The sequence below is a fragment of the Sesamum indicum genome, linkage group LG6, assembly GCF_000512975.1.
Source record: "Sesamum indicum cultivar Zhongzhi No. 13 linkage group LG6, S_indicum_v1.0, whole genome shotgun sequence".
NCBI lineage: Eukaryota > Viridiplantae > Streptophyta > Magnoliopsida > Lamiales > Pedaliaceae > Sesamum > Sesamum indicum.
The window spans coordinates 11380343-11397270 of record NC_026150.1 but is presented as its reverse complement, the minus strand read 5'-3'; the positions used below and the strand labels follow the sequence as shown (position 1 = coordinate 11397270).

At 33.1% G+C, this 16928-nt stretch overlaps 1 protein-coding gene across 1 annotated transcript; it reads left to right on the top strand.

The window, feature by feature from the left end:
• LOC105164450 lies at window positions 12941–14473 on the top strand. Its single transcript, XM_011083101.1, has 3 exons — window positions 12941–13896; window positions 13945–14012; window positions 14169–14473. The coding sequence occupies exons 1-3, from the start codon at window positions 12941–12943 to the stop codon at window positions 14471–14473; spliced, it is 1329 nt and encodes a 442-aa protein (XP_011081403.1).

The window sequence follows — 16928 nt, the reverse complement described above, 5'->3', positions numbered from 1 at the left end:
TATCAGTACGCAAAGATTTAAATCTTTTTCCAGTTTGGTTTTCAACAAGAGTTTTTCATTTTTCAAACTTTTCGAAAACCTTAGATTTGTGTTTAAGCAAGAAAACAAACACCTTTCTAGAAAAATTATCAACAATGGACAGAAAATAACGATTTCCACCATGGGTAGGTTCTTTTGACGGACCCCATATATCAGCATGAACGTAATCAAGTATGCAAGATGACATAGAAGGGTTTGGGGAAGGTGTAGCAGGAAAATGCACACGATGTTGTTTTTCCATAACACATTAATCACAAAATGGTAATTTGTCAATTTTATCACATAAGATGCCTTCTTTGTTTAGAAATTCAAGTCATTTTTGGTTGATATGCCCAAAACGTTTATGCCAGAGAAAAGATTTGTTATGCATGTTCACTGATGCAGCCATAGAATCATTGGTTATAGAGCATAAATATAAATTGCGTCTCTTTTCAGCTTTAAAAACAACAAGAGAACCTTTCATGATTTTCATAATGGTCTTTCCCCATCTACCCTCTAATCCCACATCTTCTAATGCAGCACAAGAAATAAGATTATGACTAAGTTCAGGAATATATCTAACATGCTTGAGAGTCATTCTATAACCATTATTGAAAATCATAGAAATGTCACCAAAACCTTTAATCTCACGACGTTTTTCATTTGTCACAGATACGAAACCAAAATCATCAAGTTTGAGGTTTGAGAAAATATTTTTAAAAGGACTTATATGGAAAGTACAACCAGAATCAACAAGCCATTCATACATGCTCATGGGATGCATAGAATTCACATAAAAAACAACAAACACTTCACCAGATTCATCAGCAACATTATTCACCCTTTCTTTTTCATCAGTATTGTTATCTCTATTATCTCTGTTATCCCTCATTGGTCTTCTGCAGTCTTTAATATAATATCTTTTAATACCACAGTTATAACATCTTCTCTCTCTGGTTTTATCATCTCTATGTGAGTTATCTCTAGTCCTAGACTTACTCCTATTGTTGTTTCTATTACGGCTTTTGCTTCTACTGTTGTGTCTATAACTAGAATTCCTAAATTTAGACCTACCTCTCACAGAGTTTACCTCATGTTGGTTATTACTAGGTCTATTTATTTTTAGGTCAATCTCTTTGCTTTTTAATCTATTAAAAACAGTGTCAAGACTCACGCTATCTCTATCGTATTTAATCGCAGCTTTCGCATCAGAATATGTATCAGGTATAGCATTCAGAAACACAATAGGAGAATAATCATCAATGTTTTTATCACCAGTCAATATAATATCTTGAAACAATTTAGTAAAGTCATCCAAATTTTCATCAATATTTTTAGACAAATCAAGTTTGTATTTAAAGAATTTCTCAAGCAAAAACAATTTACTCGGCAAAGAAGTATCAGTATAAAGCTCTTATAATTTTTTCCATAAATCACTAGCAGAGTTTTGTTTACCAACTTTTCTTAAAATATTGTTAGATAAGTTAAGAATAATAGAAGAATAAGCATATTCATCGTTTTTCAAAAGTTTTTCCTCAGAAATGGTATCAGTATATCTCCCATCTATAACTTTAAAAACCTTTTGCTGTATCAAAATACCCTTCATTTTTTGCTGCCAAATAGAAAAATCACCCTTTCCATCAAATGGTTGTAAGTTGTATCCGGCCATTGAAAAAAAAATTCTTTTAAGGAAAAAGATTAAACTAGTTTTTAAGAGAAAATGATTTTTGCAGCGGAATTAGGCAAACAGGTAATCACAGGTCAAAAAGATATCACATACTCAGAAAAAATGGATCACACAGATCACAGCAAAATATATATGTATCCTAAACAGGTTTTAGTGCAATTTGAGTCACGGATTTAAAGAGGTTCAAGAAATATGCCAAATTACAGAATTCAACAGAGATAAATATAATAAGGAGGGAGTAAATCAAAGAGTGAGAGATAATGTATCACAGTCCATAGTTTATAAAAAATTGGGTTAACAAAAAAATGCAGTTTATCAGTTCACCAAGAACAGGCACAAAGCAATAGTAGCAGTTTAGAAAAGTCCCAGATCTCACTAGATAACCACAGTTAAAATAATAAATTAACAACCACGAGACCGAGGCCTCTCCAGCCTAACACCCAATCTAGATACCCGACGACCTCACGGGTCCAACCAGGAGGGTAATCAGGGGGATAAGCACCTCAGAAAATAAAACGAGATATATTGACAGAAATAAGTCGCAGAATATAAAGAGAGTGTTCAAGGGTTACCGTTCACTGCAAGATTTCGGATCAGAGGTGGCTCTGATACCACTGTAGAGTGGATATCAGACAAATCCTAGCCAAACTATTACAACGATTTTGGAGTACAAAACTCCTTAATAGTTACAAACCAATATTACATAAATATTGAATGAAAATAATATAAAAGAATAAAAAACAGAAAAGTAGAGAAACAAACACTGTTTATGAAATCAGCTCAGAATCTGCCAGATCCAACTCAGGGTAACTCGGTCACACAGTAGTACCGTACCCAAAAATACCGACCCACGGTAACACCACAAGTTTGAGAACCGACCACAAAGGACTTCAATCACTCAGATATATGTTTCACTCGGTCACAAAGACCCAACTCAGAGATCTCAAAATCACAAAGAAGAGTGCTCAAGAATGTTTCTTTCTGTTTTTCCACCGTATTTGAGTAGGGCCGAGAGTATGGCAGAGAAGGAAAGTCAGGCTTTCCTTATGCCATTAACTTGGCAAAGGAAACCCACCATTTTAGCCGGTGAAGAACATGAAAAAGATACCATGGAGATTGCAGAGAGAAAGGATAGAGAGAAGCAGTCGGCGCAATGAGAGAGGAAGAAGAGAGAATGAGGAATAGATAATGCTACGGTTAGATATATATAAGTGAGTGGAGTTGAGTCGGGTCATATCGGGTCATGGGCTGCCAACTGAGTCGGGTTGTGGACTTCAGAAATTGGACCATTAAATAAAGACATTTGGGCCATAAAAAATGTAACATCAATTCTTCTTTTGATATATAGGAATGTATCTACTTTTTAACCTTTTATTACTCTTTTACTATCAGACAACCCTAAAAAATCAAATAACCTTTGAAATACATATGATTCATTCTTAGATTTTCTAGACATGATTCATCATTGTCGACAACTAGCTTATGCAAATGATAGACTTGATTCAAAATCTGCCTATTTGTGTTGGAATGATGAGACTGAAGACGTCTACAAGTACTACAAATACATTTCAAGTGTTGAACATACTTAAAAAATGATAAGGACAAGCACTATCTGAATCATAATCTATCGGACAACAATCCGAGTTAAAAATGTTTCCTGAAACCATCCTAAGTAACAAACAAAACAAAACAAAATAAATCAACAAAAATAGGACATAAAAATAGTTATAACAAGAAAACAACTGGGTTATTAACATCATGTAGGTGATGCTAAAGAAAAGTAAATTCCGATCCAAACTAGTAAACAAGCCACTATTTTGAATTGCTGCTGATATATGTCCCAATATATTGAAGTAAACATGGTCTTAAAGGAATATAATAATACTTACATTCCATTAAAATAAAATCAAAAACCCTAGGTGGGTTGGCCCACTAGCTCGAATCAGTAAGCCTGTCTGCTGGCTGGGACCGATCAAAAATCATGTGGTCCTGAGTCACTAGCTCCATGTTTTTTATACTTAAGACCCGTCCAAGATCGCTACACTACTTTTTCAATCCGGTCGTAGGCCTACCTAATTAGTTGCGCCTCTTGATCAGAAACTATAAAATTACAAATTAAACATAAAATATTAAGATAATATATTTGAAGAATTATAAATACTATTTGCGTAAAAAGAGAGAAAGAGCAATAAAAACATCAATAAAAGTGAAGAAGCTTGGCCAACGCATTTTGATTTAGTTAGTAAAAATGTCATTTTTCATCACATAACTCATACGAGGATCTCGTTCATAGATAATTTACAATAAACTCTCATATATAATCTATGCCCTCGAGATATATCATGCAAATTTTTAGTTTAAATTGGGTCTGATTAGATTAACATGATAAACATATTATATAAATCGTGTAATCCATATACATTTTAAAAAGAGTGATCAATTACATAATAAATTTTATTAAAAAAATATAATCTTTTAATATAGTTGAAAATAAAAAATTATTATGGATACCAATTAACAAAAGTTGTTTCTACGAACAAGACAAAAAAGACTTGCCACAATAATATTTTAATCATACATAAAATTATAACAAACGTTAATTAACCATAATTAAAATTTAAATATTTGCATTAATTTTATCCAACTGTAATAAATGACATTAATTTATTATAATTTTAAGCTATGATATTCCATAGAAAAGTATCAAATTGTTTTCTAGTAAATTAGACTTGCAGTATATGGATCGAATCTCAAAATTTAACTCAAATAATAATAATAAAAAAAAAAAGAGGAGAAAAAAGATTGATTTAGAAGGGAGATGTTGTGTGCCCAAACCTAGGACTTCGTACATGTCTCGTCGCGTTGCGGATATTATGCGTACTGATTGCTCACTTTATTCAAAGGGGCATCTCAGTCAAATCCTTGGGACACGAATCCTCGTGCGTGTGAAACAGACCAGGTCGTCGATAGGCTTCCCATTCCCAGTGGATTATTATTATTCCATTAAAATGCGTATCTTCATATAGACTTGTCAATGGATTTCCTTGATTAAAAAATGGGATAATTATACTTTTTTTTTTTTTTGGTTTAAAGTTTGGTGTAATTATTTTTAAATTTTTTATAATTTTAAAAATTATATTTAGCACATCTGATGTTTGCTTTCATTCAATAAATGGGTCCCCCTGTTAGACAAAATTTACTGTACTTGTTGATAAAAAAAAAACTGAATAAAATTGGTATTTAAATTGACTTATACTGATTTGTTACAGGTTAAATAATTTTTTTTCGATTAAATTATCCTTACTACGGTTAAGATGGTATCCTCATATGCATTAATGCGTGAAAATGTATGAGGATAATTTGGTCATTAATAAATTTATTTAACCTGTAATAAATCATAATAAATTAATTGAGAGTAAATATAAATATTTGTCTTTATTAATATCAAAAAATTTGATAAATTTTAATAAATGAATAAACTTATTTATTTGATTGAAGCGAATGTTATATATAATTTCTCAAATTATAAAGAATTGAAGGAAAGAGTAACTACCCCTTAAAAAAATGGATGGATTCCGACGTGAAATCCCTGCAGTTGAGCAGCTTAATTGAAGGATGTCTGTAATAATGTAATTTAAGTCTGCAATGATTTTTTTATCAAGAAAATATTTTTTTATTTATTTTTAATTGTTTAAATTAAACTCATTTAAGTCCAAATTTATAAAAATTTTCCATCAACTTTTGTAGTTTAGAGGTGAAACTTACATATTAAATTGAGATTTTGCACTTTTTTCTTCTAAAGTCTTGTATAATTGTAGGTAGATTTTCTCTAATTTAAAAAATTATATTTAATATTTTTTAGATTTATTTTTGTCCAACAAATAAGTTATTTCGTTAGTGAAAATTCATAGAATATGCTGATATTAGCAAAAAGGCTGAATGAAAATTAATATTTGTCCTCAATTAATTTATTACAAATTTATTGCAGGTCAAATAAAAGTTATAAGTACCTTCTTCAGGCGTTAATGTATGTGACCAAATTACTCTCATACATCTTCAAGCGTTAATGTATATGAATAGGTACATTTTCACCGTCATAAGGATAATTTAGTCCGAAAAAAATTTATAACCGGCAATAAATCAATAATCAGTCAATCGAGAGTAAAAATCAATTCTCATTTAAGTTTTTTTGTTAATATCAGCAAATTTAGTAAATTTTGACTAATAAGAAAACTTATTTGTTGGACTAATTCGAATTTTAAAAATTTTAGATATAATTTTTTAAATTATAAAAAATAAAAATATAATTATAACAAATGTCAAAAGACGATAATGTAATCATCCAAATAGCAATTGAGCTTGCAAAATGCATGTAAAACAAGTTACTTTTTGTTATTCACTTTTTGTTTTGGGTAAAAGATAAAGAAGATTTGCAGGAATTGTATGTTAAAGGTACCACAACAATGTGCAGCTTTTGCCAGAGAATATATTACTCGTGTTTTCCGCATATGCGCTTCCTTTCTTTTGCTTTTGGTAGGTAAAAAACATGTCCAATTCCCATCTACATCTCCTTTTCTTTTCTTTTTTAATTTTTTTCATATGTATTTATCTCCCTCCTAAAATTTACAATTTTTTTTTAAAAATATAAATATTAATTATTCATATTTAGGTTAATGAGAAATAAAAATAAAATTTCTAATTACGGTTAAGATCGTCCTTAAATTTTGTCCGCAATTACTTTTGGGTCCAGGGTCTAAATTTATAATTATGATAAATAAATAAGATAATAATTTTTTCGAAGATTCTTGCGTCGATTTATGGTTCTTCAATATTATAAATTAACAATTCTATAAAACTACAAATATAATTAGGACAATTTAGTAAATTATTATTCTATTGTTGTTTGTTTTTTCTTAAATTTTAAATCTAGTTGTGTTAATCTCTAATTTTTCTTACTGCATCCAAAAATTTCGACAAAAAAATATTGCAAAGAGTTGTTGCTGCTATACTACATATATTTTATTTGTGAAGAATAATGTAAGTTCGTTAAATCTCTTTAAATTAATACAATTATTAATTTATGATTAATTAATACCTCTTCAGTTTAATCAAATTACGTGGTCCGACATATTTATAAAAAGTTTTACTATATTGGGGTGGGTTTTGAAATTATTTTTGAGTCACGAAATGGATCCCGTATTTTAAGATTTTGGATTCGTGTTCGACCCAAATCCAGTCATATATATATATATATATATATATATATTATCATTTATATATACTCGAAGTATGCAGCACACTCAATACATGTGTACAAAAAAAATTAAAATAATTAAATATAATTTACTATTTTTTTTGTTGCACGAAAAATGATAATATGAAAATGATTATGATAAAAAAGATAAATAATTTTGAAAGAGAATATTTGAAGTAGGAGGAAGAGAAAAAAAATATTAACAAAAATAAATAACTAATTAAAAACTAACTTTTACTATGATGGGCGAAACGTGGGAGTTAGTACGGGAAGAAAAGAAAAAAAAACATAGCTTGCCCATAAATTAAGGAGATATCGAAGAGATGCTCTCCCTTAATATATGATTATATAAAAATATTTTATCCTTTTTTTTTTTTTTCACTCACAATTTTTGGAAAGGGGAAAGAACAAATGTTGGGAAAGATTATTCATTTGAAATTCGAAACGAGAGTTTAGGCCAAGTAATGTATTTTATGATATATTCCCTCTTGAAAATATTTTAGGATTAGGTATTGTTTTTTTAATGGAAATGAAAAAAAAATTGACGAAAATTAATTGGTGGGTCATTGTTTTATTTCGTATAAGAGTAAAGTGATGATTTTTTTCTTTTTCTTTTTTTCTTCTTGAAGTAAGGGTAAATTACAATGTGCTCAGTTGGCATTTATTATAATTACAAATATCTCATTTTTATTTGGATAATTTAAAAATTCCCTGAAATTATAAAATATCCGTTTGTGACAGCCCACTGTAGGGAGTATTTGTAATTCCAATAGGGTATTTGTAATTTTTCCAGATAATGAGAGTATATTTATAATTATGACAAATTTTAGAATAATTTTTGTATAATTTTTTTGCTAGCTTCAGTACGAGAGACGGTTAGGTGTAAACAGTGTATTTTGAGAGGGGTTGTAAGTGTAATTTTAAATTTTTTTAAAAATAAGTATAATTTTATATTTTTAGAGGGGGTTTAAGTGTGATTAACTGTATCTTAAATGCAAACAAATCCATTGAAGGTCATCAGCCCAACAATTTCGATTTCCATGCCCAAGAAAAATGGCCCGCAACATGGTGCACGATCAATTGGGCCTCAATTGGCTCCAGACCGACGTAAATTGTTGGAGAAAGTATCCACAGCAACAGCCCAAAAATAGAAACTCAAAAGGAACAGAAAAGACCCAATCATAATGTTTGAATTCATTTTTTGAGTGTTTTGTTATTTTTATGGAGATAGACAGAGAAAAACAAAGATAAATAAGTGTGTGTTAGAGATAGTATGTATGTTTGGATTTGTTTTTAGAGATAATTTAAAATAAGTATTGTATGTTTGATGTTGTGTTTTGGGAGACAAAAATTACTATTCATTGTCAAATCATTGTCAACTCATGCATTTTTTTATATATATTTATATATATGTATGTGTATATATATATATATGTATATATTTGTGCTAAAACAGTTTAAAACACCTAAATAAGGTGTTTTTGAATGATGGTAAACATTGAATATGTTTTGATTTGTCTCGAAAATAAGTTGGAAATGAGAACAAACATAGCGAATCAGTTTTAAAAAGGGTTTAATGTAGTAATTTACAGATTATCCCCATAATTTTTCTCTTGTACTTTTAAAAATGAAGCAATTTATCTTTCTGTTACAGAGGTGAATTATTTCATTTTTGAAAATACAGGAGGTAAATTATTGTACTTTTAAAAACACAGAGATATAAATTATTATATTTTTCAGGGAGATAATTTATTTATTGGGTGAATAGCAATTTATCCCCTTGTGATATTTAAAATGAGCACATTACACTCTTATGAAAAAAAAATATAGCAATTTATCCCCTTATATTTTTTTTTGTTGAGTATTTTATTTAATTAGATTAAATATTAAGTACAATAAAATTAGTAATTGAGTTCAGTTTAATTTAATGGACAAGTTAATTGAACCCTGTCCATATGCACAAGCCCTAGACTATTTGACCTTGTCTAGGTCAATTTGGCTTGTTTGGAAGTAAGAAAAAACGTGCAAGGTCTAAAGAATTGAATAGTGGAGAGGTCATGGGAGATTGGTGGAGATTTGAAAGTTATCTAGAATACTAGATGATATGTTTGGATTTGTGTTTTGGAAAAATTTAAAATATTTTAAAATAAGTAGTGTAGGTTTGATGTTGGAATTTGGGAAACAAAAATTACTGTTCATTATCAAATTATATATTTTTATATATATAAATATGTATATATATAAATACTTTATGTTTAATGTGTACTTTTAGGAGACAAAAAATACTGTTTATTATCAAAAAATGTCTATTTTATATTATGTATATATATATATTATATATAGAAAGTTGAAAAACAGAAAAACACGCAGATAAGGTGTAAAAACACAAAAACAAACATTGAGTGTGTTTTATCTTATCTCGAGAAATACAAAAACACAAAACCAAACAAAGCCTAGGTCTTCCTTCATTTTCTCCCAACTTAATTTCAACTCTCCCTCACTTTCTTCTCTTGAATCTAACGGATTTTTTTCTCTCCAACAACAAGAGAAATTCGTGGCTCACTCCCAGCGAGAAAATCAACAATTTCCTCCTTTCCTCTGCTCTCCTGGTGTTCTTTTACTTTAGAACCAAGTAAAAAATAATCGAGATCAAAACAGACTAATTCATAATATGATTTTGATTCATCTTCCCACGAATTTGTTCCTTGCTAGCAAGAGATAAATCTGTGGTGTGGTGTAGACACATTTAGAGAGTCTCTACTTTGAGGCTTGCATGGACAAGCGCAGAAGAGGCACCTACACGTCTTGTCCGTTGGAGGTTGAAAAATAAGAGGGAATCTTATTTTAATGTTTATATTCTCATTCTTCTTTTATTCATATGCCTTATTCATGATTAGATCTACACTTAATACACCAAAATTTCAAAAAATTCGAGGGAACATCCCTTGAGTTGGATTTATTTGCTATTGTCGCTTTCTAATTCGATCTTTTTCACGCTTCTGCCTCATTTTTGGGCTGATCTGCTATCTTTTCAGTGGTAATTGTGTCTACAAAAATAAAATAAAACCTCTTCACCTATCTACTGTCATTACAATTAAAAATAAACAACGCCCATCAAAAGTTTGGGGAAGTAATAAATAGGGAGAAAAGCAAGCAATAAGGTGATGAAGGCCCATGGAGGAGGCCATAGGTCGGCTCAAGGAGGATTCATTTGGAAGAGGCCTGAGTGGCAGAGTCCAAGAAATAAGAGTGTGTTTCAAGGCCCATTATAATCATAATGGGTAAAAATCTTGTAATAATGTGGGTGTCACCCTAGTTTGACTATAGATCTACTGCGGACTTAGTAGATGGTATAGGATTGGGCTTGAGATCATCCAACAAGAGCGTGCCAGGTTTTATTTTTTGCATGTGGTGTTTTTTATGAATGCTTTAGTATTTAATCATATGCGAAAATACTTAGAGGGCTCAGTCTCGATCTGAAAATCAAAACAAACTATCACTTGGTTGATTCAAGTAAATATTAAGTCCATAGTGGGGTTAAATGCAATTTGTCCCCCTGTATTAAGAGAAATCAGTAATTTACCCCCTTATAAAAAATAAAGCAGCAATTTATCCCCCAGTGTTATAAAAAATAGAGCGAAATACCCTCTAACATGTTTTGTGTATTACACGCGCTATTTTTTATTTTGAAAATTTAAAATGACATTGATACCATTATTTAAAGACTGTTGCATCTTGATTTCAAACTAAGGTCTAAATTTAACTAATAAATCAATGGACCAGCTTTCATCTCATTCGAATCAACGATTTAGATTTAACTAAAAATACTAAGTAATGAAAAGTAAAACATAATTATAAATATTATTTTATTGTATAAAATCACTAATACGCCCTTGATGTTTAATTAAATTATATAATTTTTGGATGGATATTTGAAAATATTTATGTTGCCCTTATTTTTTCAAAAAAACATTAAAAAATATGTAATTCTGCCAAAACCTCCAATAAGCAAATTTTACCCTTAAATATAACAACAGCACAAAGATTTGATATTTTGAGGGTAGTGATTTCTTAGTAATTGATTCGAATAAATCATAATTATTAATCTTTAAATATAAATATGTTTAATCGTTTAACTAAAAAGTATAAAGAAATGGTCAACAATTATTTGACTACTAATATTATGGGGGACACATACGGAGCATTATATCATAGCAGAAATATTTGAAAAAGGAAAAGGAGTGGACCAGAGGCAAGAAATATATATACATATATACATGTTGTCTCTTTTTCTTTTGAGTTGGAACCAAATGAAGATGATGCTCTTTCTTCAATTATTATCATACTTTATAGACTACTACTTTTTTATTTTTCTCCCCATTGCAATATCAATAAATTTATAATATAATTAATTAAATATTATAATAAACTCGTATTAAGTAAGAATAAATATACATTATAATAAATTCATATTAAGTGAGACAAAACTTCCATACATCTTACAGGACTCGAACCCATAACCTCCAACTTATCAATACATGACTAAATCTGTCAAAAAAAAGATCAAATGTGCAATGCTTATAATTAAATTGGTCAAAAAGGGACTAAATACATAAATAGAGTAAGTTATAGGATCAAAAATGCTAACAACCTAAAGTTACAAATTAAAAATATAATTTTACCCATTTAAAAATTATAAAACCTATTTACTATCCTATAAAGATAAATAACTAAAATGCCAAAATGCAAAAGATACAGAATGGACATTTTATCCAAAGTACAAACAAGGACAATCAGAATTTCACGGACTAACAAAGATTTGATTAGAAAATTCACATAATCAAATAATGAGTTAAATGCAATTTATCCCCTGTGTTATTAGAAATAGAACAAAATACCCCCCTTGATGCGTTTTGTGTATTACACGTACTTTTTTCTATATTTTTTTATTTTTAATTTAAATTTTAAAATAATATTTGTGTACCTATTTAATAACCATCGGATCTTGATCAATTTAAGTTCCAAATTTAACTAATAAATCAATTGTGTATGTTTTATCTATTTTAAGTCAATGATTTAAATTTAAGTAAATATAAATAAAAATAATATGTTATATATAATTAAATTTGAATATATATATATATTTATACTTTTACAATAAACCTATTTATATATGTATTTATATATATAATTTTTATATATATGTATATATATATATATATATATATATAGAGAGAGAGAGAGAGAGAGAGAGAGAGATGCTGGAGGAAGGGTGAGGGACGAGGAGGAGGAGGCGAATTGGGCTCTGATGGGGAAAATGCAAAATTACTAAAAATACCCTTCATTAAGGGTATTTTTGTAATATGCTTCATGCAAAGACCCGTGTCCCATTCAAGCGGGTCGGTTAGACCCGCCCATCCAGAAAAACCCGTATTAGCAGAGAAGCTGTCTAATCACAAGACCACCTTATAAAAGAATAACACGTGGCTCGAATCATAGCATATCCCTGAGACTATAATATTCCTGACAGCTCATTTATTAAGGTAACTGTAACTTATAATTTTCGACCTACCTCTTGAATTTGCATCATTTTATTTCGAACCATTCTAACTTGAGCGTCGGAGGGTCTTTGTCGTGGACACACCTGACGAGACTCACGTGCTTTTTTGTCCTCAGGACCCAACTTCATCTTGGAAGGAGAACGTGGCCGTTCGGACAGAAGGGTCGTAGATTTCGACCAAGATCATTTGGTGCCGTCTCTGGGAATACTGAGGATTCAAATAGGATGGAAGGAACGTCAAGAGGAAATGCGCATGTTGAAGACACGCCGATTGAAGGGGAGCAAACCATACAATTAACTAGAGAGGAGCTGCGGAACATGATAGAAGAAGCAGGTCAAAATGCTATTATCGCATATGAAAAGAGTAACAACACCGCAAGAAAAGGAAACCACTCGGAGGCAATTATTCAAGAGAGGACAAATGGAGAGAGTTTCGGGAAATGCAAGTGCAAGGGCACTTGCGAGGGGTCGTGGCTTAACATCTTCCGAAGCGGGATCTAGTAATAGAGGGATGCAGCGACGAGAGCCAACCATCTCCAAGGCAAAAGTCGACCATGTGGGTAAACAAATCGCTTCATTAGCGAAGCAAATTGACGAGCTAAAGAAGAGAGGAGAGCTAGTGGCGCAAAATAGGAACTCACCTTTCGATAACAAAATAGTGACGCAAGTCGTGGATCCAAATTTTCGGATGCCGGACCTCCCAAATTATGACGGAATGAAAGACCCACTGGAGCATGTGTCGGCTTTTGAGTTGGTGATGAATTTATACGGACAACCAAGCCCGATTATGGCTAAACTCTTTGTCACTACCCTGACAGGAAAGACCCAAGAATGGTTCACCAGCCTGCCTTGTGGAATTATCAAGACCTGTGGGCAGTTGCTGCAAAAGTTCAAATTTCACTTCGCCAGTAAGAGAAAACATCAACGATCTACGACTTATTTGTTCACTATCCGACAACGAGAAGATGAATCACTCAAGAGTTTCATGGGGAGATTCAATAATGAAACACTGAAAGTGCAGGACTTGAGGATTGACATGATGGTAAGCATCCTCATACACGGTTTGAGAAAAGGGTCGTTGGCCTCAGTGCTGGCTCGCGATCCACCTACTGATGTGGAACAATTGATGGCGATGGCTAAACAATACATTGATGAGGAGGAGATGAACATCATGAAGGATGGGGAATGGTGGAGCAAAGGATGCGACCACACTCGTGACTTCAAAAAGGGAGGAAGCAAACAAGCGAAATTTGAACGAGGAATGGAACGCCTCTACCGTCCCAACTACCATAATTATACCCCACTCGCGACGACGCAAAAAAAGACACTAATGATGGTAGAGAAGGCGAATGTGCTGAAATGGCCCCCGCATATCAGGTATACTCCCTCTAAAAAGTTCTCTAACAAATATTGTAAATTCCACAGGGCAAGAGGACACGATACTGAAGATTGTTTCCAGTTAAAAGACGAAATTGAGAGGCTGGTGAAGGAAGGTTATTTCAGAGACTTAATATTGGGGGAGCATAAAAAAGAATAGTGCAATAGAGCTCGATCCAGAAGTAGAGAAGATTTTGCAAGTCGAACCAGAGAAGAAAAAGGGGAGCGCAGGGAGAACGCCCCTGTGAAAGGAGTAATCCACACGATTGTAGGAGGACCAAGTGGGGGAGACTCGAAGCGGGCCAGGAAAAGATATGAGCGAGGAGAACAAGCATACAAGAGAGCAGCTCTAGTGATGAATGTGGATCGAGAAGTGGAGATCACTTTTGGAAGAGATGATGGGATCGAATGTGGGTCGCACAACGACCCATTAGTGATAAAGATGGACATAGCAAATTTAACTGTACACAAGGTTTTGATCGACAACGACAACTCGACGGATATAATTTTCAAAGATGTGATAACAAAGATGGGGCTGAACGATGCGAAGTTGGACCTGATGACAACACCCTTGTAGGCTTCGGGGGGAGCGAGATAACATCTTGTGGCACTATAGAGCTTCCAGTGTCCATAGGGATAGAACCCTGAAGGAAGACATTGTTGATAAAAATTTTGGTAGTAGACACCCATTCGCTTAAAATGTAATCCTCGAAAGACTCGGATTAAATCTGTTCCGAGTGATCGTATCTATGTTTCACTTGAAGATGAAGTTTCCTACAGAGAATGGAGTAGGAGAGGTCGCATGTGACAGAAAAGAAGCAAGAAGATGTTATAACCTCTCTTTGAAAGCAAAGGATGCGAATGAGAAAAGGAAAAGAGAAGAAATAAGCAATTAAGAGAATAAATTCGAATGTTTGAAACATAGTAAAGAGCATAAAGAAGTCGAGCTGGTGGCAGGTGAGGTCGGCAAGACGACCAGAATAGGAGCACATCTAGGGGAACCATTGGAGTCGATGATGATAGATTTCTTGAGGAAAAATACAGACATATTCGCTTGGAACCCCTTTAACTTCAAAGGGATCGACCCAGGAATGAGTCGACTCCGCGGCGCGACCTGTCCAGAAGAAGAAAAGAACTTTTGGGATAGAAAAGAACAGAGTCATTAAGGAGGAAGTTGACAAACTTTTAAAGGCAGGCTACGTTAGTGAAGTGCAATACCCCGAGTGGTTATCGAACGTTGTGGTGGTTCCAAAACCTTTCGAAAAATGACGAATGTGTACAGACTTCATGGATCTGAATAAAGCTTGCCCGAATGATCCATTCCCCCTTCCTCGGATTGATGTCCTGGTCGATTCCACTGCGGGCTTCGAGCTATTCTCCAGGATGGATGCTTACCAAGGATATCACCAGATTTTCATGGCTGAGGAAGATCGAGATAAGACCTCATTTATAACCAATGATGGCATCTTTTGTTATAATGTGATGCTTTTCGGTTTAAAGAATGCAGGTGCAACATATCAAAGGTTGGTCAATAAAATGTTCAGGGACATGATCGGTCGAACCATGGAGGTCTACGTTGACGACATGCTGGTCAAAAGCGACAAGTCTGAAAGCCACCTGGGATGGCTCGAGCAAGCTTTTAGCATAATGAAGATATATGGGATGAAGCTGAACCCAGCCAAATGCACCTTTAGTGTAAGAGGGGGAAAGTTCCTGGGCTATCTGGTGAGTGAACGTGGGATCGAAGCCAAGCCCGAGAAGATAGAAGCTATTCAGAGGCTGAAGTCACCCAGAACAGTTAAGGAGGTGCAAAAGTTAACGGAGATAGGAGAAGAATCTCATCGAGTGATGGCATACGACCCCGCTAACAATGAGGAATAAAGGCAATTCAACCTCAACACAATTGACGAAAGAAGGGATGTTGCGTACGCAAAGATCATGCACCATAAAGGACTAATGATGAGGAGTTATAATCGACAGTTGAGACCCCGATCACTGCAGTGGGCGACTTAGTCCACAAAAAGGTGGAGGTCTCTCGACACGTGGGCAAGCTTGATCCTGTCTAGGAAGGACCATTTAAGGTTGTGGAAATGAAAAAAGAGGAAACATACAAGCTGCAAGACCTCGAGGGACGCGATTTGCCCTGATCGTGGAATATGAGGAACTTGAAGAAATTTTACGCCTGAGGTAGGTCGCGGTAGTAATGGAAAGAGCCTGAAAAAGGCCACATTTTGTAAATTGATCACATCTTTTTGAAGACTTGGGAGCCTGAAAAAGGCCACATTTTATAATTTGGTCGCACATCTTTTTGAAGACTTGGGAGGCTGCAAAAGGCCACATTTTGTAATTTGGTCGTATTTCTTTTTGAAGACTTGGGAGCCTGAAAAAGGCCACATTTCTTAAATTGATCACATCTTTTTGAAGACTTGGGAGCCTGAAAAAGGCCACATTTTGTAAATTGGTCGCATTTCTTTTTGAAGACTTAGGAGCCTGAAAAAGGCTGCATTTTCTAAATTGATCGCACCTTATAAAATACTTGAGCCTGAAAAAGGCCAACAAATCTGATCCTAAGAGGATCGAAAGATGCGATCTGAAAAAGACGCTTAAAAGACGAGCCTGAAAAAGGCCAGCAAATCTAATCTTAAGAGGATCGAAAATTGCGATCTGAAAAAGACACTTAAAAGGCGAGCCTGAAAAAAAGGCCAGCAAATTTGATCCTAAGAGGATCAAATAATGCGATCTGAAAAAGATGCTTAACAGATTTGAGCCTGAAAAAGGCCAGCAAATTTGATCGTAAGAGGATCAAAAAGTGCGATTTGAAAAAGACGCTTAAAAGATTTGAGCCTGAAAAAGCCAGCAAATCTGATCCTAAGAGGATCGAGAATTACGATTTGAAAAAGATGCTTAGACTTGAGCTTGAAAAAGACCAGCAAATTTGATCCTAAGAGGATCGAAAAATGTGATCTGAAAAAGACGCTTAAAAGATTTGAGCCTGAAAAGGCCATCAAATTTGATCCTAAGAGGATCGAAAA

Coding starts and splice junctions, on each gene's coding strand:
- LOC105164450 (XM_011083101.1), top strand. CDS start 12,941: ATGGAGAGAGTTTCGGGAAATGCAAGTGCAAGGGCACTTGCGAGGGGT. Junction 13,897..13,944: donor AAATGGCCCCCGCATATCAG/GTATACTCCCTC, acceptor TAAATTCCACAG/GGCAAGAGGACACGATACTG. Junction 14,013..14,168: donor TGAGAGGCTGGTGAAGGAAG/GTTATTTCAGAG, acceptor ACACGATTGTAG/GAGGACCAAGTGGGGGAGAC.